At 43.8% G+C, this 26,902-nt stretch overlaps 2 protein-coding genes across 2 annotated transcripts in view; one reads left to right on the forward strand and one right to left on the reverse strand.

The window, feature by feature from the left end:
- Positions 1-15,382, forward strand: part of LOC135519278 (microtubule-associated protein 2-like) — a 147,604-nt gene extending 132,222 nt beyond the window's left edge. The window contains 3 exon segments of the mRNA XM_064944420.1: positions 3,876-3,957; positions 8,990-9,102; positions 9,629-15,382. Coding sequence (XP_064800492.1) covers positions 3,876-3,957; positions 8,990-9,102; positions 9,629-9,853 — 420 coding nt within the window. The 3' untranslated portion in view covers positions 9,854-15,382.
- Positions 15,383-17,180: 1,798 nt separating this feature from the next.
- LOC135519279 (myosin light chain 1, skeletal muscle isoform-like) lies at positions 17,181-26,406 on the reverse strand. The gene is made up of 6 exons (XM_064944421.1): positions 26,189-26,406; positions 24,389-24,416; positions 20,526-20,669; positions 18,710-18,883; positions 18,502-18,579; positions 17,181-17,713 (listed from the first exon to the last, which is right to left on the reverse strand). The coding sequence occupies exons 1-6, from the start codon at positions 26,318-26,320 to the stop codon at positions 17,685-17,687; spliced, it is 585 nt and encodes a 194-aa protein (XP_064800493.1). The 5' UTR covers positions 26,321-26,406; the 3' UTR covers positions 17,181-17,684.
- Between the last annotated feature and the right edge of the window lie 496 nt (positions 26,407-26,902).

Here is a 26,902-nt window from a genome sequence, read left to right on the forward strand (position 1 = left end):
GCTGTTGCCTTATGACAACCCTCTCATTCTGTTATGAAGAGCTGTTGCCTTATGACAACCCTCTCATTCTGTTATGAAGAGCTGTTGTCTTATGACAACCCTCTCATTCTGTTATGAAGAGCTGTTGCCTTATGACAACCCTCTCATTCTGTTATGAAGAGCTGTTGCCTTATGACAACCCTCTCATTCTGTTATGAAGAGCTGTTGCCTTATGACAACCCTCTCATTCTGTTATGAAGAGCTGTTGTCTTATGACAACCCTCTCATTCTGTTATGAAGAGCTGTTGCCTTATGACAACCCTCTCATTCTGTTATGAAGAGCTGTTGCCTTATGACAACCCTCTCATTCTGTTATGAAGAGCTGTTGCCTTATGACAACCCTCTCATTCTGTTATGAAGAGCTGTTGCCTTATGACAACCCTCTCATTCTGTTATGAAGAGCTGTTGCCTTATGACAACCCTCTCATTCTGTTATGAAGAGCTGTTGCCTTATGACAACCCTCTCATTCTGTTATGAAGAGCTGTTGCCTTATGACAACCCTCTCATTCTGTTATGAAGAGCTGTTGTCTTATGACAACCCTCTCATTCTGTTATGAAGAGCTGTTGCCTTATGACAACCCTCTCATTCTGTTATGAAGAGCTGTTGCCTTATGACAACCCTCTCATTCTGTTATGAAGAGCTGTTGCCTTATGACAACCCTCTCATTCTGTTATGAAGAGCTGTTGCCTTATGACAACCCTCTCATTCTGTTATGAAGAGCTGTTGCCTTATGACAACCCTCTCATTCTGTTATGAAGAGCTGTTGTCTTTTTAGAACCTAAAAGGGTTATTCGACTGTCCCCATAGAATAACCTTTTGATGAACCATTTTTGGTTCCAGGTAGAACCCTTTTTGGTTCCATATAATACCCCGACCACACAGAGGGTTCTACATGGAACCAAAAATAACCCTTTTGTAATCGATTTTTCTATGAGTGGGGGAATGTGGACCACAATTGAGTATGTAGGTCCACTTTTACCAATACCTGTAATGGTTTTCTTTACTTGAAGGAGAGGCAGACCAAAACGCAGCATGGTTTCTATTCATGGTTCTTTAATGAATTAAACTATACATGAACAGACTAACAAGAAACGTGAAAACCTAAAACAGCCCTATCTGGTGCAAACACAATCACCCACAAAACCCAACACCAAACAGGCTACCTAAATATGGTTCCCAATCAGAGACAATGACTAACACCTGCCTCTGATTGAGAACCATATCAGGCCAGACATAGAAATAGACAAACAAGATATTCAACATAGAATGCCCACTCAGATCACACCCTGACCAAACAAAACATAGAAACATACAAAGCAAACTATGGTCAGGGTGTGACAGTACCCCTCCCCCCCCAAGGTGCGGACTCCGGCCGCAAAACCTGAACCTATTGGGGAGGGTCTGGGTGGGTATCTGTCTGCGGTGGCGGCTCTGGTGCTGGACGTGGCCCCCACTTCACCATAGTCTTTGTCCGCCCCATTGTCCGCTTCCGTGGCCTCCTAACCACGGCGACCCTACTAAATGACCCCACTAGACAGAGGGGCGGCAGCTCGGGACAGAGGGGCGGAAGCTCTGGACAGAGGGGCAGGGGCTCTGGCGCCTCTGGGCTGAGGGGCTCTGGCGCCTCTGGGCTGACTGGCGGGACACTGGCGGCCCCTGGCTGACTGGCGGCACTGGCGGCCCCTGGCGGCACTGGCGGCCCCTGGCAGACTGGCGGCACTGGCGGCCCCTGGCAGACTGGCGGCACTGGCGGCCCCTGGCAGACTGGCGGCACCTGGCAGACTGGCGGCACTGGAGGCCCCTGGCAGACTGGCGGCACTGGAGTCCCCTGGCAGAACTGGAGTCCCCTGGCAGACTGGCGGCACTGGCGGCGCTGGGCAGACGGGCGGCACTGGCGGCGCTGGGCAGACGGGCGGCACTGGGCAGACGGGCGGCTCAGATGGCGCTGGGCAGACGGGAGGCTCTGACATCGCTGGACTGAGTAGCTCTAGCGTCTCAGGACTGAGGGGCGGGAGCTCTGGCAGCGCTGAACAGGCGGGAGACTCCGGCAGCGCTGCACAGGCGGGAGACTCCGGCAGCGCCGGACAGGCGGGAGACTCCGGCAGCGCCGGACAGGCGGGAGCAGCTGTAGGGATGAAACGGAGAGACAGCCTGGTGCGTGGGGCTGCCACCTGAGGGCTGGAGCGTGGAGGTGGTACCGGATAGACTGGACCGTGCAGGCGCACTGGAGCTCTTGAGCACCGAGCCTGCCCAACCTTACCCGGTTGTATGGTCCCGGTCGCCCTGCCAGTGCGGCGAGGTGGAATAGCCCGCACTGGGCTATGCAGGTGAACTGGGGACACCATGCAAGCCGGCCCAAGGAGACGCACTGGGGACAAGATGCGTAGAGCCGGCTTCATGGCACTTGGCTCGATGCCCACTCTAGCCCGGCCGATACATGGAGCTGGGCTATGCACCTGCACTGGGGACACCGTGCGCTTCACAGCATAACACGGTGCCTGCCCGGTCTCTCTAGCCCCCCGGTAACCACAGGAAGTTGGCACAGGTCTCCTACCTGGCTTTGCCATACTTCCTGTGAGCCCCCCCCAATACATTTTTGGGGCTGACTCTCGGGCTTCCATCCACGCCGCCGTGCTGCCTCCTCATACCAGCGCCTCTCAGCCTTCGCCAACCTCCAGCTCTTCTTTGGGGCGGCGATATTCTCCAGGCTGTGCCCAGGGTCTTTTTCCATCCAACTCATCCTTCCATGTCCAGTACTCCTCGCACTGCTCCTGCTGCCGCTGCCTGTCACCACGCCGTTGGTCCTGTTGTGGTGGGTGATTCTGTAATGATTTTCTTTACTTGAAGGAGAGGCGGACCAAAACGCAGCATGGTTTCTATTCATGGTTCTTTAATGAATTAAACTATACATGAACAGACTAACAAAAACAAGAACCGTGAAAACCTAAAACAGCCCTATCTGGTGCAAACACAGAGACAGGAACAATCACCCACAAAACCCAACACCAAACAGGCTACCTAAATATGATTCCCAATCAGAGACAATGACTAACACCTACCTCTGATTGAGAACCATATCAGGCCAGACATAGAAATAGACAAACAAGACATCCAACATAGAATGCCCACTCAGATCACACCCTGACCAAACAAAACATAGAAACATACAAAGCAAACTCTGGTCAGGGTGTGACAATACCACTGTTACAGTTCTTCAGTGGATGGTAGTTCTCTTCCTCTTGGTCCTCCCTACTAGGACCATGGGTATGATGATGCTTTTAACCACTGAGCGCTGGGCCAGTAACTGAAAGGTTGCCAACTAGGTGAAAAATCTGTCGATGTGCCCTTGAGTAAGGCACTTAACCCTAATTGCTCCAGGGTCAATAATGGCTGATCTCTGGTCGTGACCCCACTCTCCTAGGGTATTTCAGAGGGAGTGGGATATGCAACAAAAATAATAGAACAAATGTAAGCACCCACCCACCTAAGCCATAGTATAACTGTCTAAAACACTGTTACTTAACTAGTCAACTGGGTAGTCCCGACCTTTACAGCATGTCAGAGACAAGAGATGGTAGTTCTCTGTCTCTTATCCTCCCTCCTAGCATAATTTGTATGATTTGTAATCATATGATCAGGAACCAACTCTATCACAGATCATTCTCACAGGCCTTACATTGCTAGTCAACTGGATAGTTAGATGGGTAGATCCAGTCATTTTCTGTAGGTACTGTAGTTCTTCGAGGTCGTTGCCTCTTGATCCTCCCTCGTCGGATAATGGGTAAATAGGTGATCACCAGAACCAGGCACCGCTGACCAAGTGTTCCTCTACAGGTGCAGATCCAGACCAAGAAGATTGACCTGAGTCATGTGACCTCCAAGTGTGGATCCCTGGACAACATTCGCCACCGGCCAGGTAAACAACCCGCTCTACCTGTGTACCGGTATTATAGGTGTATGTGATGTGTTTCTGTTGATTATTTATGTGATGTGTATTATGTGATGTGTATTTTATATTGGAGCAGCAGTGCTTGTATGTCCAAGGCATATTTCTCTGTCTTGGACAATAAAGTTGGACAAAATATTGATCTTATCTACCTGGGTCACCCCACACTGACAGTTGAGATATATGGGAACCTACAGTCAATCTACAAAGCACTAGAACCATGTTGGGCTTGTATAGGAATTAGACTTCTACCTGACTGTAGATAAAGGAAAGAGTGATAGAGCATCATAGGATGCATCTCAAATGGAACAATAATACCTATATCCAAATCAAATCTAATCTAATTGTATTTGTCACATGCAGATGTTAATGCGAGTGTAGCGAAATGCTTGTGCTTCTAGTTCCGACAATGCAGTAATAACCAACGAGAAATCTAACCTAACAATTCCACAACTACTACCTTATACACACAAGTGTAAAGGGATAGAAGAATATGTACATAAAGATATATGAATGAGTGATGGTACAGAACGGCATAGGCAAGATGCAGTAGATGGTATCGAGTACAGTATTTACATATGAGATGAGTAATGTAGGGTATGTAAACATAAAAGTGGCATAGTTTAAAGTGGCTAGTGATACATGTATTACATAAAGATGGCAAGATGTAGTAGATGATATAGAGTACAGTATATACAGTACATATACATATGAGATGAGTAATGTAGGGTATATAAACATTATATTAAGTTGCATTGTTTAAAGTGGCTAGTGATAAAACATTTTACATCAATTTCCATTATTAAAGTGAGCTGGAGTTGAGACAGTATGTTGGCCGCAGCCACTCAATGTTAGTGGTGACTGTTTAACAGTCTGATGGCCTTGAGATAGAAGCTGTTTTTCAGTCTCTCGGTCCCTGCTTTGATGCACCTGTACTGACCTCGCCTTCTGGATGATAGCAGGGTGAACAGGCAGTGGCTCGGGTGGTTGTTGTCCTTGATGATCTTTTTGGCCTTCCTGTGACATCGGGTGGTGTAGGTGTCCTGGAGGGCAGGTAGTTTGCCCCCGGTGATGCGTTGTGCAGACCTCACTACCCTCTGGAGAGCCATAGGGTTGTGGGGGAGCAGCTGCTGTACCAGGCGGTGATACAGCCCGACAGGATGCTCTCGATTGTGCATCTGTAGAAGTTTGTGAGTGCTTTTGGTGACAAGCCAAATTTATTTTGGTGACAAGCCTCCTGAGGTTGAAGAGGCGCTGTTGCGCCTTCTTCACAACATTTACATTTACATTTAAGTCATTTAGCAGACGCTCTTATCCAGAGCGACTTACAAATTGGTGAATTCACCTTCTGACATCCAGTGGAACAGCCACTTTACAATAGTGCATCTAAATCATTGAAGGGGGGGGGGGGAAGGATTACTTATCCTATCCTAGGTATTCCTTGAAGAGGTGGGGTTTCAGGTGTCTCCGGAAGGTGGTGATTGACTCCGCTGTCCTGGCGTCGTGAGGGAATTTGTTCCACCATTGGGGGGCCAGAGCAGCGAACAGTTTTGACTGGGCTGAGCGGGAACTGTACTTCCTCAGTGGTAGGGAGGCGAGCAGGCCAGAGGTGGATGAACGCAGTGCCCTTGTTTGGGTGTAGGGCCTGATCAGAGCCTGGAGGTACTGCAGTGCCGTTCCCCTCACAGCTCCCCTCACAGCTCCACATAGACAACACTGTCTATGTGGGTGGACCAATTCAGTTTGTCCGTGATGTGTACGCTGAGGGACTTAAAACTTACTACCCTCTCCACTAATGTCCTGTCAATGTAGATAGGGGGGTGCTCCCTCTGCTGTTTCCTGAAGTCCACGATCATCTCCTTTGTTTTGTTGACGTTGAGTGTGAGGTTATTTTCTATATAATTCACTACTTTTGTCCAGAGACATATGGGTATGGGCTGTAGTCAAAATTAGTGCACTATAAGGAAAATGGTGCCATTTAGGATGCGTACGTACAGTAAGTAAATCACGTGTAGTGTGTGATGCGGACAAATCCCCCCCTGCTCTGAGAGAGTGGTGACTGACTGCTGCGTCAGAGTCCTACACCGCCATCTGGTGGTCATACTGATGATCAGTATCAGTATTGTTAATATAATACATTCACACTGCTACACTCAATTCAATTCAAAGGGCTTTATTGGCATGGGAAACATATGTTTACATTGCCAAAGCAAGTGGAATAGATAATAAACAAAAGTGAAATAAACAATAAAAAATGTCAAGGAAACATTACACTCACAAAAGTTTCAAAGGAATAGAGACACTTCAAATGTCATGGTATGGCTCTGTACAGAGTTACAAAGATGTGAAAATAGTTCAAGTTTAAAAGGGAAAATAAATAACCATAAATATGGGTTGTATGTACAATCATGTTTGTTCTTCACTGGTTGCCCTTTTCTTGTGGCAACAGGTCACAAATCTTGCTGCTGTGATGCACACTGGTATTTCACCCAATTGATCAAATCAAATCAAAATCATATTTTATTAGTCACATGCCGCTGAATACAACAGGTGTAGACCTTACAGTAAAATGCTTACTTACGAGCCCCTAACCAACAGTGCAGTTTTAAAAAATATGGATAAGAAATAAGAGATAAAAGTAACAAGTAAATAAAGAGCAGCAATAAAAAATAACATTATACTGTATAAAGGGGGGTGCCGGTAGAGAGTCAATGTGCGGGGGCACCGGTTAGTTGAGGTAGTATGTACATGTGGGTAGAGTTATGGGAGTTTATTAAAGTTGTATTTTGTTTTCAAATTCTTTGTGGGTCCGTGTAATTTGAGGGAAATATGTGTCTCTAATTGGTCATACATTTGGCAAGAGGTTAGGAAGTGTAGCTGAGTTTCCACCTCATTTTGTGGGCAGTGTGCACATAGCCTGTCTTTTCTTCAGAGCCATGTCTGCCCACAGTGGCCTCTCTCAATAGCAAGGCTATGCTCGCTGAGTCTGTACATAGTCAAAGCTTTCCTTCATTTTGGGTCAGTCACAGTGGTCAGGTATTCTGCCACTGTGTACTCTCTGTTTAGGGCCAAATAGCATTCCAGTTTGCTCTGTTTTTTTGTCAATTCTTTCCAATGTGTCAAGTAATTATCTTTTTGTTTTCTCGGGATTTGGTTGGGTTTAATTGTGTTACTGTTGCTGTTGCTGTCCTGGGATTCTGTAGGGTCTGTTTGTGTATGTGAACAGAGCCCCAGGACCCGCTTGCCAAGGGGACTCTTCTCTAGGTTAAGTGAAGGCTTTGTTATGGAAGGTTTGGGAATCACCACCTTCCTTTTAGGTGGTTGTAGAATTTAACAGATCTTTTCTGGATTTTGATCATTAGCGAGTATTGGCCTAATTCTATTCTGTGTGCCTTTTTGGTGTTTTACGTTGTACATGTCTCAAATTGGTGTTTGATCCATTTTGTGAATTCTTGGTTGGTGAACGAACCCCAGCCCTCACAACCATAAAGGGCAATGAGTTATTTAACTGATTCAAGTATTTTTAGCCAGGTCCTAATTGGGATGTTGAGTTTTATGTACCTTTTGATGGCGTAGAGGACCCTTCTTGCCCTGACTCTCAGATCGTTCACAGCTTTGTGTAAGTTACCTATAGTGCTGATGTAGGTTGAGGACTTTTTTGTGTGCTCTAGGGCAACGGTGTCTAGGTGGAATTTGTATTTGTTGTCCTGGTAACTTTACGTTTTTTGGAACACCATTATTTTTGTCTTACTGAGATTTACTGTCAGGGCGCAGGTCTGACTTGGTACTAGGTTCTTCTGTGTGCCCTCCTTGGTTGGGGACAGAAGCATGAGATCATCAGCAAACAGTAGACATTTGACTTCAGATTCTAGTAGGGTGAATCCGGGTGCTACAGACTGTTCTAGTGCCCTCGGCAAATTCATTGAAATATATGTTAAAGAGGGCGGGGCTCTGTGGAAAGAAATGTGTGCCTTTTGCCTATTTTAACAGCACACTTGTTGTTTGTGTACATGGATTTTATAATGTCGTATGTCAGAAGATCTTGCCTTTGCTTTGGTTTGTTTGTTAGTCATTTAGGGCGTGCATGGTGAATACGTGGTCAGTCATACAGTCATTTGGTAAAAAGCCAATTTGACATTTGCTCAGAACATGGTTTTCACTGAGGAAATCAGTGGTGGTCAATGCCGTTTAAGATGAGGCAGGACGATTATTTTTTTCTCATGAGCATGGCCTTATTTCTATTACAGCATAATGGATGATTGCCATTAATATTCCATTCACCCAGTTCAATGTAACATCGATAGGTTTATGCTACTACATGATACTCAAATTTTCCCTAAACCCATCATGAGGTTGCTACAACCTAGCCTATGAATGAAAGTTTACAGTGTAGGTGCACACAGGCCGAGAGGAAAATGTTAGTGACACATTCAATATCGCCTTGCAAACTCTTGCCTGCATCTAGCTGATCTTATTTTTTTAACTGCCTTGTTGATTAGGGGCTCGTAGGTAAACATTTCACTGTAAGGTACACCTGTTGTATTCGGGCGTATGTGACTAATACAATTTGATTTGTTTCACACCTGGTAGTTTGGTAGATGGGACTACCAGTTCTCTGTAACCTAGATGGCAACGAACGGGTCCGTCTCCTCTATACAATGTGTCTTGTAGGATGACAATGTCTGAATTTCCCTGTGTCCTAGTTAACCCATAGAGGTAATGATTTATTTCTGAAGCACCTTTTCAATTACATTATCAAGTGATATATTGGCAGGGTATGGACCCCAGGAAGACTATAATCATGGCAACAGCTAATGGGAATCCTGATAAGGACTAAGGGTCTCGTCTGTCTTTTCATTGGTTTGACTAATTATTGATGATAAAGTATAATGATTTATTGGAACACCTCTCTCTTTCTCTCTCATCATCTTACCCTTGTCTTCTTGGGTCTTTCTCCCCTTCCCTCTGCCCCCTTTCTCCCTCTCTCCATCTGCTCCACTAGGGGGAGGTAACGTGCGCATAGAAAATGTGAAGCTGGACTTCAAAGACAAGGCCCAGCCCAAGGTGGGTTCCCTGGATAATGCACACCACACCCCTGGTGGAGGCCTCATTATGGTAAGTCCCATCATACTGTCACCTCATCACAACGAAGATTGTGAGAGTCCCAAATGGCACCTTGTTCCTTTAAAGGGCCCTATGTGCTCTGGTCAAAAGTAGTGCTCGATAAAGGCAATAAGGCCCCATTTGGGACGCACACTGATCAGTCGGACATCAGTCTCAAACAGTCTCCTCCAAGGTTAGCACCACTCAAACCCTCCATATGACATCTGTGTGGGTATCCCTCACATGTGTGTGTGCATCTGTGTGTCTATTCCCAACCTGTGTGTTTGTGCTTATCCCCAACCTGTGTGTGTGTGTGTGTGTGTGTGTGTGTGTGTGTGTGTGTGTGTGTGTGTGTGTGTGTGTGTGTGTGTGTGTGTGTGTGTGTGTGTGTGTGTGTGTGCATATCCCCAACCTGTGTGTTTGTGCATATCCCCAACCTGTGTGTTTGTGCTTATCCCCAACCTGTGTGTGTGTGTGCATATCCCCAACCTGTGTGTGTGTACCTCCCATCTATCTCAATTACCCTAACTCCTTGTAGATCGAGAGCCACAAACTGTTGTTCCATGACACGGCCAAGGCCCGGGTGGACCACGGGGCGGAGATCATCATGACCCAGTCACCGGGAACGGGCGTGTCAGGGACGCTGTCCCCCCACCGCCACAGCCACCTGTCCTCCCCCGACAGGATCAACTTGCTGGAGCCTCCACAGCTAGCCACTCTGGCTGACGATGTCACCGCTGCCCTAACCATGCAGGGTTTGTGAGAGCCTTGACAACCTCAACATGGATCTTTTGACCCCCACCCTGCCTCCAGACAATCCCAGCCCAGATATCCAGGCACCCAGACACCCCAGGCACCGGACACCTACACCCTTCCTCCAGCCACCATATCCCCCAGGCCTGGACCCCCCTTACCCCGTCATGCCTCCAGTTTCACTCCAGTCCACCACAGCCCCGAACACCTTCCCCCTGCCTACAGTCTCCCTCCAGTCCACCACAGCCCTGAACACCTTCCCCCTGCCTACAGTCTCCCTCCAGTCCACCCCAGCCCCGAACACCTTCCCCCTGCCTACAGTCTCCCTCCAGTCCACCCCAGCCCTGAACACCTTCCCCCTGCCTACAGTCTCCCTCCAGTCCATCCCAGCCCTGAACACCTTCCCCCTGCCTACAGTCTCCCTCCAGTCCACCCCAGCCCTGAACACCTTACCCCTGCCTACAGTCTCATTCCAGTTCACCCCAGCCCTGAACACCTTACCCCTGCCTACAGTCTCCTTCCAGTTCACCCCAGCCCTGAACACCTTACCCCTGCCTACAGTCTCCTTCCAGTCCACCCCAGCCCTGAACACCTTACCCCTGCCTACAGTCTCCTTCCAGTTCACCCCAGCCCTGAACACCTTACCCCTGCCTACAGTCTCTTTCCAGTTCACCCCAGCCCTGAACACCTTACCCCTGCCTACAGTTTCCTTCCAGTTCACCCCAGCCCTGAACACCTTCCCCCTGCCTACAGTCTCCCTCCAGTCCATCCCAGCCCTGAACACCTTACCCCTGCCTACAGTCTCCTTCCAGTTCACCCCAGCCCTGAACACCTTACCCCTGCCTACAGTCTCCTTCCAGTTCACCCCAGCCCTGAACACCTTACCCCTGCCTACAGTCTCCTTCCAGTTCACCCCAGCCCTGAACACCTTACCCCTGCTTACAGTCTCCTTCCAGTTCACCCCAGCCCTGAACACCTTACCCCTGCCTACAGTCTCCTTCCAGTTCACCCCAGCCCTGAACACCTTACCCCTGCCTACAGTCTCCTTCCAGTTCACCCCAGCCCTGAACACCTTACCCCTGCTTACAGTCTCCTTCCAGTTCACCCCAGCCCTGAACACCTTACCCCTGCCTACAGTCTCCTTCCAGTTCACCCCAGCCCTGAACACCTTACCCCTGCCTACAGTCTCCTTCCAGTTCACCCCAGCCCTGAACACCTTACCCCTGCCTACAGTCTCCTTCCAGTTCACCCCAGCCCCGGACGCTTTCCCCTGCCTCCAGACGACTAATCCCAGACTCCTGACATCCTCAACTTGCTTCCAGTTTAACCTGACCCCAAGCCTCGGACTCCCTCACTTTCCTCTAGTCCACCCTAGGCTCCCTCATCAAGCCTCCACCCAGCCTTCAATTTCCCTCAAGTCCACCTCCAGCCTCGGGTACCGAACAGCCCACCCTGCCTCAACCCCACTCTGCCTGTAGACTGCTCAGCCCCCAGACACCTTCCCTTTGCCTCCACTCAGCCTCTACTCTTCCTGCTAGTCCATCCCAGACACCCTCGCCCCACCCGACCTCCAGTCCACCCTAGACTCCCTCACCCTGTCCCAGCCCTCAGACTTCCTCAACCCTGCTACTCATCAACCCCAGCCCAGACACTCAGACACCGCCATCCTGCAGCAGCCTCATATCCGCCGCCCGATGGAGCTGCCTACCCTGCCCTATGTCATCATGATAAATGAAGAAACAACAACAACAACCCTGAGGGAACTATAGACTATTTAGAAAGTACTTTTGGTCCATTTTTGTTGATATTTCCATTCCAAGTACCTGTATTTGGTGTATTTTTATTTATTTATGCTGCAGATAGATAGATAGATAGATAGATAGATAGATAGATAGATAGATAGATAGATAGATAGATAGATAGATAGATAGATAGATAGATAGATAGATAGATAGATAGATAGATAGATAGATAGATAGATAGATAGATAGATAGATAGATAGATAGATAGATAGATAGACAGATAGACAGATAGACAGATAGACAGGTATATAAATAGTTAGGTGGTGTCGAAGCACTGACCCCAAATCGGCTTTAGCTGTTTGCACAAAATAATCTGGGTAAGGGCCAGGTATAGGGTGGGGTGGTCTCTGTTCAGTGCTTAGAAGCAGCTTTTTCTTGCCATAGGTAGAAAGTCACGTGGCCATGCCCATACAATACCCGTGCCTACTTGCCAACACGTCTTGTTTTTCTCAGTAAAGTGAATGGATGCCAGACTCAATATTCACCATACATCAAGCATCCTTGAGGCAAATCATGCTTGTCCAACATCCAATATATAATAAATATTAAAACAACTATTATATATTTAGTACCAGTCAAAAGTTTGGACACATCTATTCATTACATTTGATTTTTTTTTAATACTATTTACTACATAATAGTGAAGACATCAAAATGTTGAAATAACACATATAGAATCATGTAGTAACCAACAAAGTGTTATAAAAATGTATTTTATATTTGAGATTCTTCAAAGTAGCCACCCTTTGTCTAGATGACAGCTTTGCACACATTATTTTAACCAGCTTCATGAGGTAGTCACCAGGAATGCATTTCAAATTACAGGTGTGCCAATTTACAGGTGTGCCAATGAACAGGTGTGCCAAAGAACAGGTGTGCCAATTAACAGGTGTGCCTAATTTGTGGAATTTCTTTCCTTCTTAATGCGTTTGTGTTGTGACAAGGCAGGGGTGGCAAAAGACCAAATCCATATTATGTCAATAACAGATCAAATAAGCTAAGAGAAATGATAGTCCATCATTACTTTAAGACATGAAGGTCAGTCAATCCGGAAAATGTCAAGAACTTTGAAAGTTTCTTCAAGTGCAGTTGCAAAAACCATCAAGCACTATGATGAAACTTGCTCTAACGAGGACCGCCCAAGGAAAAGAAGACCCAGAGTTACCTCTGCTGCAGAGTTCATTAGAGTCACCAGCCTCAGAAATTACAGCCCAAATAAATGCTTCACAGAGTTCAAGTTAATGATACATCTCAACATCTACTGTTCAGAGTAGACTGTGTGAATCAGGCCTTCATAGTTGAATTGCTTTAGAGAAACCTCTACTAAAGGACACCATTAAAGAGAGAAAAAACTTGATTGGGCCAAGAAACATGAGCAATGAACATTAGACTTGTGGAAATATGTCCTTTGTCCTGATGAATCCAAATTTGAGATTTTTGGTTCCAACAGCCATGTCTTTGTGAGACATGGCAGTAGGTGAATGGATGATCTCCATGTGTGTGGTTCCCACCGTAAAGCATGGAGGAGGAGGCATGATAGTGTGGGGGTGCTTTCTGGTGACACTGTCTGTGATTTATTTACAATTGAAGGCACACTTAACCAGCATGGCTACCACAGCATTCTGCAGCAATACTCCATCCCATCTGGTCTGTGCTTAGTGGGACTATCATTTGTTTTTCAACAGGACAATGACCCAAAACACACCTCCGTGCTGTGTAAGGGCAATTTGACCAAGAAGGATAAGATGGTTTGGGATGAGTCGGACCGCAGAGTGAAGGAAAGGCAGCCAACAAGTGCTCAGCATATGTGGGAACTCCTTCAGGACTGTTGGGAAAGCATTCCAGATTAATCTGGTTGAGAGAATGCCAAGAGGGTGCAAAGCTGTCATTAAGGCAAAGGGTGGCTACTTTGAAGAATCTCAAATCTCAAATATATTCTGAGTTGCTTTTAACACTGTTTTGGTTACTACGTGATTCCATGTGAGTTATTTCATAGTTTTGATGTCTCCACGAATATTCTAACATGTAGAAAATAGTTTTTTTTAAATAAAAACTTAAATGAGTAGGTGTGTCCAAACTTTTGACTGGTACTGTATATATATATATATATATATATATATATATATATATATATATATATATATATATATATATATATGCCAGCTCTTTGTCAGCAACAACATCTCTTCAAAAAACTATTTTAAAATAGTGATTATTCCTTTAAGTTTAACTTATACCTGTACAATTGCATTACTGCAAGCACTAGATAATGGTATGATGAGCATGTATCAAGTCTAGTTATGGAAAGAGGCTATTTTCTATTTCAAATAAAAGGATTTGAGTAAGTTATTTACTGAATCATTGGATAAAGATATGAACACTTCTTCATGTTTTTGTAGATATTAGTTGACTAGTATGTTATGCTTGTTGAAGTTGACTTCAGACAACTGTGCTGATATTGTTAAGAAGTGCATCTTTCAGGCCTGCAATAGAGTACTAAAGGCCCTGTGGCAGACAAGCTTCCTGTCCAGGGGGTGTACTTGTACATCAAGCTGCCTCACACTACAGAAACAGGAGTTAGGCTCCTGCCCATGTGGGCCATTCTGGCTCGAACAAGGCTTATTTTACTTAGTTAGGGTACATTTAATACTCTATGTTACTTAACTATCTAACTACCTTGTCCGAGAGTCCGTGGATTTCGATGAGTCAGGTTACAATCAAGATATTTTTTAGAATTGAATCATTCCAAGTTGCAGCAGCACATACTTTAGTAGCACAACACATTAGGCTACATTACTTCTCTTCTCTGTCACTCACATCTCTCCCGTGAATCCTCCTCACACGCAGGTGAGTCTGGAAAGGGTAGTTTCATATTAAGAGTCCCAACATAAAATTGCAATGGCAATGCCATAATACAATTCTCAGATACACATGACATATTTCTGATTATAAAATATATTTTACTTTCAGAGTACTAAATAATGCTACTCTCAATTAGTTCTCTCTGGGAGTTTTTCTTCTAGAAGGCTGGTTTGCCAGTCCTGGTTAAGTTTAAGAGGATGCTGCAGTGATTCTCATCTCACAGATCTCAGTTCAAAAGAAACTTTGATGTAGCTGAAAGCTCACAGAAGCTGTGATCACGATCCATTCACGAATACTAGCTACAGTAGGCATTGGATGGCTGTAAGATCCTTTAGTCCATAGTGTTTGATGAACAACCCAAGGCTCTTAGAGCAGGCTGAGAATGCACTCAAGAGGGCTTGCAGTTGTCTGAACAATATTGTGAATGAAACTATGACTATTATTTAAATATTCGATTTAGGAAGCAGCTGTGGAACTCTGGACCCTGTGTCCTTACAGTTCACTTCTAGATGCTAAGTTTGTTTTGTGTAAAACATTTAGGGTGGGGAAATAAAGGGGGAAAATGCATTAAAAAATACATTTCATATAAACAAACTTAAAAAAGGAAACTCAACAAATATTGTTGCATCTGTTTGATAAAGTGTTACGGTGTATTTTTTCTGTTGCCATTGTGGTATTTAGCCCTCCTTCCTCTCCTAGTATTCCTGATGTTTGTTTGCTTCTATGTACTTTCTGCATCCCCCTATCTCCTATCCTCTACCCCAACTGTTAATGTCATTCAAATTAGATGTACACAGTTTTTTCTCCTGTTGATAAGGTACTAATAAAAAAATGCTCTTAACAATTAATGACAATAAAAAAACTACGAAGAACACTCTCGTTTTGAGTACTTCCAAACTTTGCTGAACTTATAGTTACCACCAATGTTATTATAGTAAACTTAAACATACAAAAACAAATCATGAAAAACAATGAGTCATGTCTTTGGTCACGTTTGCGTGGGTCAAACAAAATGACCCTAATGACTGGTTGACAAAGTCTCCCACAATGCAGGCGATGGCTGCAGGACGACGTTGGCGAAGAGCAGCTGCAGAAACCTCCAGTCGACTGCAGACAAAACTTCATGAGTTTTGATCACGCTTTTTAGTAAAGTTAATTCAGTCTTGTTACGGTTTTCTTGTGTTGAAAGAGAGAGGAGGACCAAAATGCAGCATGGTTATCGTGATACATCTTTAATAAAGATAATGCCGAACAATACAAAACCATGAAAAACCGAACCAGCCCTATCTGGTGCTAACAAACACAGAGACAATCACCCACAAAATACTCAAAGAATATGGCTGCCTAAATATGGTTCCCAATCAGAGACAACGATAAACACCTGCCTCTGATTGAGAACCACTCCAGGCAACCATAGACTTAGCTAGACAACTCTACTATACCACAATCCCATAACCTACAAAACCACCAAGGCAAAACACAACACATAAATAACCCATGTCACACCCTGGCCTGACCAAAATAATAAAGAAAACACAAAATACTAAGACCAGGGCGTGACAGTCTACCTGTTTTTTATCTCCAGAATGCAACAAACTTCGAAAGGGTCCACCGACTTGACAAAAAGGATCCGCTCGAACGCATCCATTGAAATGAGCAGATGCAAGACTGCTATCACACATTCACGCATAATATCTGTGCATGTGCACGGGTGCACTTCATGCTGCTACAACATGGTAGCTACGGGACCAAAACTGTGGAGAAGTTTAGTTTCGCACTTCAACGCTTCTGGTTGTTGTGGAAATTGACCCACTATTACTGTTAACTTGTGCATCTACGTCAGTGGTTCTCAATCCTCTCCTCTGGGACCCCCAGATGTTTAACAATTTTGTTATAACCCTGAACAAACCAACCTGATTCACCCAGTCAAGCTCTTGATGATTAGGTGACATTTTGAATCAGGTATGCTACCTGTGGAATAGTTGAAATACATGGAACGGCTGGGGGTCTCTGGGGAGAGGTTTGAGAACCCCTGATCTACATTATCTCGACGACTGTATCTTTAAACCGAACCTATGACCTGACCCATCACCTTATGCATTACTGCCCCACAGTGGCAAGAAATGACATCCCAAAAAACACAAACACTATACAAAACATAAAAGGCTCCTAGCCTTAGGCTTCTTTCTGTCCCTAAAACTGAAACAAAATAATAGAGAAATGAAATAGAAAATGTTTTTGTAAAACTTTAACTAAACAAAATCTAGTAAAGTGGATCTGAAACTGAATTTCAAATAAAAATCTTAAAACTAATAGAAATAAATATATATAAAAATAATATAAAAATAAAATAAAAACTATAATAACCTTGGTTACCCCCCTCTAAAGTGCAGGACCCATACTTAAAAAAAGAGAGTGACACGTTTTTTAAATCTTTTAATCATTATTTGAGATGCAACAAGAAAACAAATGTTTCGGCTGCTAGGCCACCATCAGTGTTGGTCTGTTTTAACCTCTACCCTGTAGCTACACTCAAGATGCATCCCAAAGGGCAGCCTATTGGGTACTGGTCAAAAGTAGTGTACTATATATGGAATAGGGTACCATTTGGGACATAACCTCACGGTCTGCACTCTCCCGCAGAGCAAAGAATAAGAGCTGCGACACCAGAGGGTTTTTGAAAAGTTTATTATGTGAAATAGCAGAGGAGATAAATAAATGAAGACTGAGGGGATAGATAGGGAGAGTGAGTTTTGATGGCCAGTCTTGAGCAAAGCCAGTCACCTCTACTGGCCCAATCCAGGCAGTAAGTAAGTGATGGAAGGTTTAGCTTAACTACTGCAACGTTTCAGTGAGTCATCCCTACCTCTTTTCCCTCACCGACCCACGGTGGAGAGGCATACCAGGGGACAAGACAACAAGAGCATCTGACGGTTGGCTGGAGAGAAAAAAGGACAGCTTCCAATGGAGGAAAATAGAGAGCAGAGTCGGAGGTCGGAGTCAGACCAAAAGAAAAAGAATGAAACTAACAACAAAAATTACATCTCATAGTCCATTTTCCCCCTGTCTCTTTATCCGGTGGTGGTGAAGAACCGTGGGGGAGTGGATGTCCTGACACCGTTGGGTCTGCAGATAACACGTTAGCTTCCTCGTTAGCCACTGCAGCTGGAGGATCCTTAAATAGACATGATGTGCTTGACAAAGGCTGCAGGGTTGAGGAGGAGGGAGGAGTGAGGGGAGGCAAAGGAGGGGGGGTTAGGAGGTGGTCACAGGGGAAATAAAAAAGATTGAAACAGAGGAGTGAGTAAGCGCATATATATATATATATAGATATATATAAATATATATCCAACAAGTAAAATATATATGTATATATATATGTATATATATATATATATATATATATATATATATATATATATATATATATATATATATATATATATATATATTTTACTTGTTGGACATTAAAGACTGTAAAAACACCAGCAAATCAGCTCCAAGTGATTTTAATTTAGGAAATATCTTCCAAAGTATTCCCACACATAATATAGAATCAATGTGATCGTATACAAATGTATGCAAAGTTTGAAATTATGTTTTAGTCAAATAATATATCTGTTTGAGCTTCTTCCAGTCAATTTGCAATCTACAAATGATTTGTCATTATGTTCAGGCCCCCTGACCTTCCATGAAAGAACAAATCATCCCATGGTTGAATCCAGTTGATGATCACTGCTTTACACTATACTTGCTTGTTTTGTCACATAAACTGAAATCAAAACTGGACGTTGAACTGACGTCTGTGCTCAGTGGGAAGTCACCGACTTATAATGCATATTGTTGAAGAGAAGTATCAAATCACGCTGCCAGATTATAATGAGGTTTATGGTAATTGTTTGACATTGGTTTGGCACTACGAAAATGTCTCCCTATATGTAATAGGGTGCCATTTGGGATGTGACCTAATACTTGGAAGACTTGAAAGCTTACCCTCAAAGTTAATACTGCCATTCTCATCCTCCTGTCCTTGCATGAGGGCATCAATCTCAGCCTCGCTCATCTTCTCACCTAGAGGGAGGGAGAGGTGAGAGAGGTCAGGTCACCAGCTGGTCTGGTGTCATATAATATACGCAGACAGGAACGCATGCACTCATACACACACACTTCATGTTACAACTAAACCAAGGCAGCCACTCACCCAGTGTTCCAAGAACAATACGCAGCTCAGCTCCCATCACGGTGCCGTTGCCCTCCTTGTCAAAGACGCGCAGACCCTCAACGTAGTCATCGAAGGTTCCCTTGTTTGGGTCGTTGACAATGTGCTGGAGCATGGGAAGGAAGGCCTCGAACTCCAATCTCTTGGCGGCCATGTCTGTGGGCAGCCAGAGTGAGAGGAAATGCACTATAAGTATACAGTACGTTCCGGGGTGAAGTTTCGCCTAGGTACAGACATTGGATCAGCTTTTTCTCCCCTTATCCTAACCTTAAACATTAGTGGGGAATATGACAAACTGACTCCAGATCAGTGTGTGGGCAACTTCACCCTGGTCCACATCATACAATACACTACTAGCAGTTATACCATTGAGGCTAAACTCTGTGTGTGTGTGTGTGTGTGTGTGTGTGTGTGTGTGTGTGTGTGTGTGTGTGTGTGTGTGTGTGTGTGTGTGTGTGTGTGTGTGTGTGTGTGTGTGTGTGTGTGTGTGTGTGTGTGTGTGTGTGTGTGTGTGTGTGTGTGTGTGTGTGTGTGTGTGTGTGAGTGAGTGAGTGAGTGTGAGTGAGTGAGTGAGTGAGTGAGTGAGTGAGTGAGTGAGTGAGTGAGTGAGTGAGTGAGTGAGTGAGTGTGTCAAAATATAAGTACATACATAGATGGGGCGGCAGGTAGCCTAATGATTAGAGCGTTGGACTCGTAACTGAAAGGTTGCAAGATCGAATCCCTGAGCTGACAAGGTAAAAATCTGTCATTCTGCCCTTGAACAAGGCACTTAACCCACTGTTCCTCGGCCATCATTGAAAGTAGGAATTTGTTCTTAACCAACCTGCCTAGTTAAATAATGGTAAAAAATAATTTACAAAGATACTGTACATACATAGTGAAAAAAGTTAAGGTATATCACGTTTCACACTGGCAGTTATTGTAACCCTACTTCAAAGACCTTCTGCAGCTACTCAGGCTTAACAGCACCGATGGAGGGTTCTGTCAGCTATTCAGGCTTAACAGCACCGATGGAGGGTTCTGTCAGCTATTCAGGCTTAACACCACCAATGGAGGGATCTATCCATCATGACAGGTGCTGAGTTGTTACAATGTGCTATAAAATGGATCTGACAAATGCCAAAGCCTAGTCCATTGACTATGATAGACATCGCATCATTGTATCTGTCCCATTATGGCGTCTGTGAGAACACGAGCAGCAACGGTAGTCAGCTTTCTCCTTCTACTACTTCTATGAGTTGGCAAACAAACTGAAACGGTGCATACTACCTCCGAAGTATGTTGTTTGAACAGGTATAAAGCCAAGGTTGGCGATTTACTGCCACCTGCAGTTGTGGAATGTTTGCTCACGAGTATAATTCATTGGCTGATCCCTCCTGATAACCTCGGTTGAATTATATGATCCTTTCCTAACCCATAGAAAGTCCTACTCAGTTGACTACTTCAAAATGGTGGAAGTCCTCAATGGCGCAGCCCATACCAAAACCGTCTTTTGTCTTCTATCTATCTCTATGGTGTGGTTACTTACTGAAGGACATGTTCTCTTCCCTAGTGTGCTATATAAGGACAAACTTGTGTGTCCTTGTATCCGTTTGTGTATGTGTGTGTGTGCGTGTGCATATGCCTGCACTTGTGTGTCCTTGTATCCGTTTGTGTATGTGTGTGTGTGTGTGTGTGTATGCCTGCACTTGTGTGTCCTTGTATCCGTTTGTGTATGTGTGTGTGTGTGTGCGTGTGTGTATGCCTGCACTTGTGTGTCCTTGTATCCGTTTATGTATTGTATATGCGTGTGTTTTACCTTCATCGGAGGGGTTGCCCAGGACTTTGCGCACCTCCTTGTTGGTGGGGTTCTGTCCCAGGGCGCGCATGATATCAGCGACCTGGTTGTAAGCCACCTTAGAGTCACCCACCCTGTCAAAGAGACCGAAAGCCTCCTTGTAGTCTGTGGTGTGGTGAGGTGAGGTGAGATGAGAGAGGGAGAGAGAGAGGGAGAGAGAGAGAGAGAGAGAGAGAGAGAGAGAGAGAGAGAGAGAGAGAGAGAGAGAGAGAGAGAGGGAGAGGGAGAGAGAGGGAGAGAGAGAGGGAGAGAGAGGGAGAGGGGGAGAGAGAGAGGGAGAGAGAGAGGGAGAGGGAGAGAAAGAGAGAGGGAGAGTGAGGGAGAGGGAGAGAGAGAGAGAGGGAGGGAGAGAGAGAGAGAGGGAGAGGGAGGGAGAGAGAGAGAGAGAGTGAGAGAGAGGGAGAGAGAGGGAGAGAGAGAGAGAGATGGAGAGGGAGGGAGAGAGAGAGAGAGGGAGGGGGAGGGAGGGGAGAGAGAGAGAGAGAGAGAGAGAGAGAGAGAGAGAGGGGGGGGGTTATTATCCTCAGAGTACCTGGGCTAGAGGCCAACAGAAGCTATTATAACAAACCAAGAGATCTATGAAACAAACATGCAGACCATTTGGTCTTTGGTGTTTTTGCAGGGATTATTGTAAATATCTCAAATCAATGATGAGAGTTTCGTCCTATCCTTTTTATTATTGTATCTTGATGTAGAATTGCCTCCTGTTTATATTTGATTTAACCTATAATTATCCAGGAAGTCCCATTGAGGTCAGAATACCTCTTTTACAAGGGATACCTGGCCAAATATATCATTTCAATCAAGCAGAGCAGGTAATGTTTGAGAATGGATCTAGGTAAATGGAGAGAAATATCTTTGTAGGGCTGCTTTCTGTGTCAGCACATGCGCACTTGCACAGCAGCAAGCTGTTGCACTTATCTACTTGGTGGGGTGCGCACTTCACTCTTCATCCTCACTAACAGTGGTGGAAAAAATATTATATTGTCATACTTGAGTAAAAGTAAGGCTTTAATAGAAAATGACTCAAGTAAGAGTGAAAGTCACCCAGTAAAATACTATAATATAATAATATACTTAAGCATCAAAAGTAAATGTAATTGCTAAAATGTCATTAGGTATCAAAAGTGAAAGTATAAATCATGACATATTCCTTATATTAAGCAAACCAGATTGCACAATTGTCTTTGAAAAAAAAAAAATGGATGGATAGCCAGGGGTACACTTCAACATGCAGACATAATTTACAAAGGAAGCATTTGTGTTTAGTGAGTCTGCCAGGTCAGATGCAGTAGGGATGACAAGGGATGTTCTTTTGATAAGTGTGTGAATTGGACCGTTTTCCTGTCAAAATGTACTTTTGGTTGTCAGGGAATATGTATGGAGTAAAAAGTACATTCTTTTCTTTAGGAATGTAGTGAAGTATAATGTAAAGTTGCCAAAAATATAAATAGTAAAAGTAAAGTACAGATACTCCCAAAAAACGACTTTTACACCACTGCTCACTAACAATTGCACACGTGCAATGGGGAGAGAGAACACCAGCACGGGGAGAAGATAACAAGAGTTACCTACCGAGCCTAAACATTTATATGGGTTTATGATGGAAATTTACATTTATATGGGCTTGTGATGGAACTCGATTGAAAGTGATCCGTTGAGAGATTAATAGTTATATTGTGATTTCCTGCTCGCGCGAGCCCCAGCTGTCTCTTTCTCTCTATTTCTTGCGGGCCGCACAGGACGGGACCAACTTGGAATCGATACTGAAGAGATAATATGAGCCCCCGCTCCTTTATAAGGCAATGCTGTGAATGGACTGAGTAAACCAAGAGAATGCTGACAGTAGCGTAACCAACAACCAGCCAGGGCGATGACTGCGCTATCGCCTGCTGACGATGGACGTGAACAGGGTGCGGTGACCAAAGTTGAAATAATGCAAATATTCCACAACATCGTGTTACTATTGACCAATCGAAGCTCACTATAGTTTCCAGCCCCTACTGGATTGGCTGTTGCCAAGCTTTCTTGCTAGCTTGCTAGCATCAACATGAGGGCGAAGCAACTATGGATTTCCGAATTTAGGAGTTAAAAAGGAACTCAGTTGGCATCCTCCAGGGCATTCTTTTGTAATGAGCTCAGCTTTATCAAAGGGTGACAATATGAGACAGGATGCATTTAAGTCTTTGACATTTAGAATGTCAATGAGAATGGAATAAAACATTGGAAATCCTACATGTGTTATTAGGGCTATGGATAAAAAAAAATCATGTTCCATATTGCTTGACAACTTTAAAACATTTTACTGCTGTGAGCTAAATCAAGGTGGGCTTAACACATGGTTATGGGCTTAAAAAAGAGCATGCCTGTACCATGACAGATATAGAGTTGAAATGTATTCAATTTTGAGTTTGCATCCCAATATGACACTTTATATACAGTACCAATCAAGAGTTTGGACACTCCTACTCATTCAAGGGTTTTTCTTTATTTTGACTATTTTCTACATTGTAGAATAATAATGAAGACATCAAAGCTATGCAATAACACATATGGAATCATGTAGTAAGCTAAAAAGTGACAAATCAAAATATATTTTATATTTGAGATTGTTCAAAGTAGCCACCCTTTGCCTTGATTTCAGCTTTGCACACTCTGGAATGAGTTGGTGTGTCCAAACTTTTGACTGGTACTGTACATCACAGAATACTGTAATATCACAAAACCAATTAACATAGAAACACCGGATATTCAGCGTTTAAAAAAAAAATAATGTTAATTAATTATGAAATTATTACAAATATTTATAACATTCCACCCATGAGGCCACTAGGGGGCGATTTGGTCGGTTGACTGCAACTAGCCTTATGTTATAACAGGTTATAACTGATTGTGACAGTTTATAACGGGTCAAGTGGTGCCCTAATATGTGGTGCCGTAATCTGTGGTCCAAACAGATATCAGATACCATGAATTTAATTGAATAGTTTTGTTGTTTGTTTATAAAATATATCAGGCTTTTTTGCCCAGTGTTAATTTAGTCATAATTTTTTTACATTCATATAGAGGGGTGAACTGTGTTCTGAGAACCTTAGAGGATTGACCATTGAAATTTTGGAAAATGTATTGAGATTGTCTGCAGGTGCATGTCATTTGAGAACATTCACCTCTATAGGAAATATTAAGTTGTAAATACCCTCCCGAGGTTGTTTAATGTTACAAGTTATTTGGGTTATTCAGATCAAAAGTAAGCCTAGTCAAAATATTACTATTGCATTTTGTTTGGTATTTGTTATATTTTTAAACACTACTTAGTCCAGGTGTAGGAAAAGTAACATTGAGATAGAAATCAGTGGCAGCTAATCCATGTTGGATAAATACTATGTAAAAAGACCTAAAGTGGATTTATTATAGTGGGTTTTATTAGCCGTCAGAGCTACAGCCCTGGGTTCAAATACTATTTGAAATCTTTGCTCTAGCCTGCCTGGAGTGCAAGGTGAGCGAGGTTTGTGGTTCTGGGATTATTCTATTGGTCCATTCAGCCAGCAACGCTCAGAAAAAGTATTTGAAATGATTTCAAATAGTATTTTAACCCAGGTCTGCGAAGGTGCAGTGTTAGTGATCTCTTTTACAGCAGTGATAGTGATAACGTTTTACAGTAGTGACAGCGATATCAGGTTATTATTATTTTTTACAGTAATAGTAATATGGCCGATTTTCAAGACACATATTTAACTTATAGTATTGGCCTAAGAAACACTTACAATAGATAATTTAACATGCCTTTTAAACTGTCCCTTAGTAATATGGTTGAGTGAACATACCCTCATGCTGGTCAGGAGTGAACTCCACCTATAGAGGAAAGCAGAGAAAAACAATCAGAACATTGAAAGAAAGTGGGGGCCCACTTTGGAACATTTACAGCCAGTGTAGTAATACCATCTCGGCACAATTCCACTGTCTGCTATATCAGATCTGAGACTTTCTATGGACTTAAACCCTCCTATTATACTGTCTAGGGAAATTGATGAGTAGCCTTGACTACAGCCTTTCTATATCTTCCCAGAACAGTTTCTCTCCTAAACCTGATTCTGGAACGAGAGTCTTGGTATCGCAAGAATACCAATGGAGTAGGCTAACTCCACTTTACTTAACTCCACTTCCTGACTTACAGGGGGCTTGGGTCATCTCCTTACTATTTTACAGTCCATCTCACACACCAATGAAACAGAGTGCCATAAGAAGGGGGTGGGGTTTTGGGGTACCCGTCTGCAATAGTCTCCCAGTTTTACGTTAGGTCTCATACTGTCTAAAATGTGAGGCCATCTGCTATTGGGCTGTTGGAGTAGGCCTAGGCTATACACACTAGGCTCACTACCTTGAGATCAAACACATAACATTTTCAAGTGATTATGTACCAGTAGATTTTCCTTTGACTCCTTACAATGTAGAAAAACATTTGACAATAATTTTGCAAATGACTAACTGCAAAAGGGATATATAGCCTAATATACATCTCTTAATCTTGTATTGCTGCTTCAACAATACTGATTGTATTGTAGGTTATTTTGACAATTGGATTTTGCTTGAAAATAACACAGTCAATTGGATTATAAATTGGACTAATCCAACAAAAACACCACATATCCCACTCTGCAAAGACATAAATCGATTCCACATGGGTTCAAAGTAATTTCGTTGAAATTATGTGGAAACAACGTTCATTCAACAAGCGTGGCCCAGTGGAAAGCAGGTAAAAAAATGTTAGAGTTATGCACCCATCAGCTAAGAAATATTACCCCTACAAATCCTCGAAACAAAATTAGCTCCACAGCTATACTCTTATGATGGTACTCGGTCTTTGAGGTCCATCTTTAGACACTTGAACATGTCCACATTTGGTGACAAGTTCCATTGCCATTTCACCTTGTTACAAACTCGTACAGCCTATCAGGGGAGCCGAGGGGCATAGGGCGTGGCTTAGATGAGCGAGAGCACCGCGTCTCCGGAGCTGTCCGAGGTTCTGTCTCAACATTTTTAATCCTGCTTCAGAATTAGGGTCCGTCTCAGAGAGCACACTAAACATTTGCCATAGAATACATTATGGAAAACATGACAAAATAATCCCAACATAATTATTTGTCAAAATACAACAGTATGCCTACTTTGTTCAAGTTGATTAAACTATTTCAAGACTGTGGTAACTCCATAGGTTGAAATAGGTAGCCTAATAAGTCAGATTTGCCTACAATATCCTAACAGCACTCAAATATATTGGTTATCAATTTGTATATTTCAATTTAGTAGGGATTTACATTCCCATATAATATGTAGTCGAGGTCCATATGATTGTAGCATCAAGCATGTAGTGATAAAGGCCCTTCACTGGCAACCATACCATACTGTAGCTTCAGAAAAACACATATGCAACGGAGAGACTATAAAGAAGCATAGTAACAAATAAAGCCTAGGAAATGTAAATATTTAAATTACACTGGGACTCATGAAAGAATAGCATAATCAACATTTTTATTTTGCAGACAGACAAAATACCCTATAGGGTAGCGGGAGGATGCAGGGCATAGGCTAGGGGAGGCAGGGTAAGGCAGAAAGAACATAGTTACCTTGACTTTGGACAAGTCAAGTGCAGGGGGAGCAGCTACCACTTCAGGCTCGGGTGCGGGAGCAGGTGCGGCTGCCTTTGCAGGCTCGGCTTTCTTGGCGGGTGCCGCCTTAGCGTCCTTCTTGGGTGCCATTTTAGCAGAGAGTAAGTTAGTTAGCTACTTCACCGATAATTCAGACAGTTCCCGCGTAAGCTTGGAGAAGACTCGGAGCATGAAGGGAGCATCTGGGCGTATATATATGAGTATATTTTACAAAGTACCCTCGTCAAAGCAGCCCAAGGGACGGGATTGGACATCACCAGGAGAGGCGTGGGGGGCTGTTCTATACATGGAATAGGGACACCCCATGTAAGTCGCGGCCGAGGATGAGCGTCAGAAGATGTTCATTTAAAACGATGCTAGCTGTGGAAAAAAATAAAAACATGGGAAGCGTTGAGTGAGGTCCTCCGGGGTTACCCGGTAGCCTAAAGGGCCGCCGCCCGGTAACGATAGCCTCATTTTTACAGACACGGTTTTATATCGGCTGAGCCAAGGAATGCACCAGTCTTATGTGTGTGATGACACACAACATCGCGCATTTTCTTTCTCGTGTCTCTCGTTATGAGGAAATGTATCTATGGGGGCTATCAGTGACAATAAGGTGGTTCAGTTTTCAATGTTAATAAAATGTAACTTTCTATTCTTCCAGTCAGATGTGGGTTATATGCATGCAGT

This window comes from Oncorhynchus masou, chromosome 29, assembly GCF_036934945.1.
Source record: "Oncorhynchus masou masou isolate Uvic2021 chromosome 29, UVic_Omas_1.1, whole genome shotgun sequence".
NCBI lineage: Eukaryota > Metazoa > Chordata > Actinopteri > Salmoniformes > Salmonidae > Oncorhynchus > Oncorhynchus masou.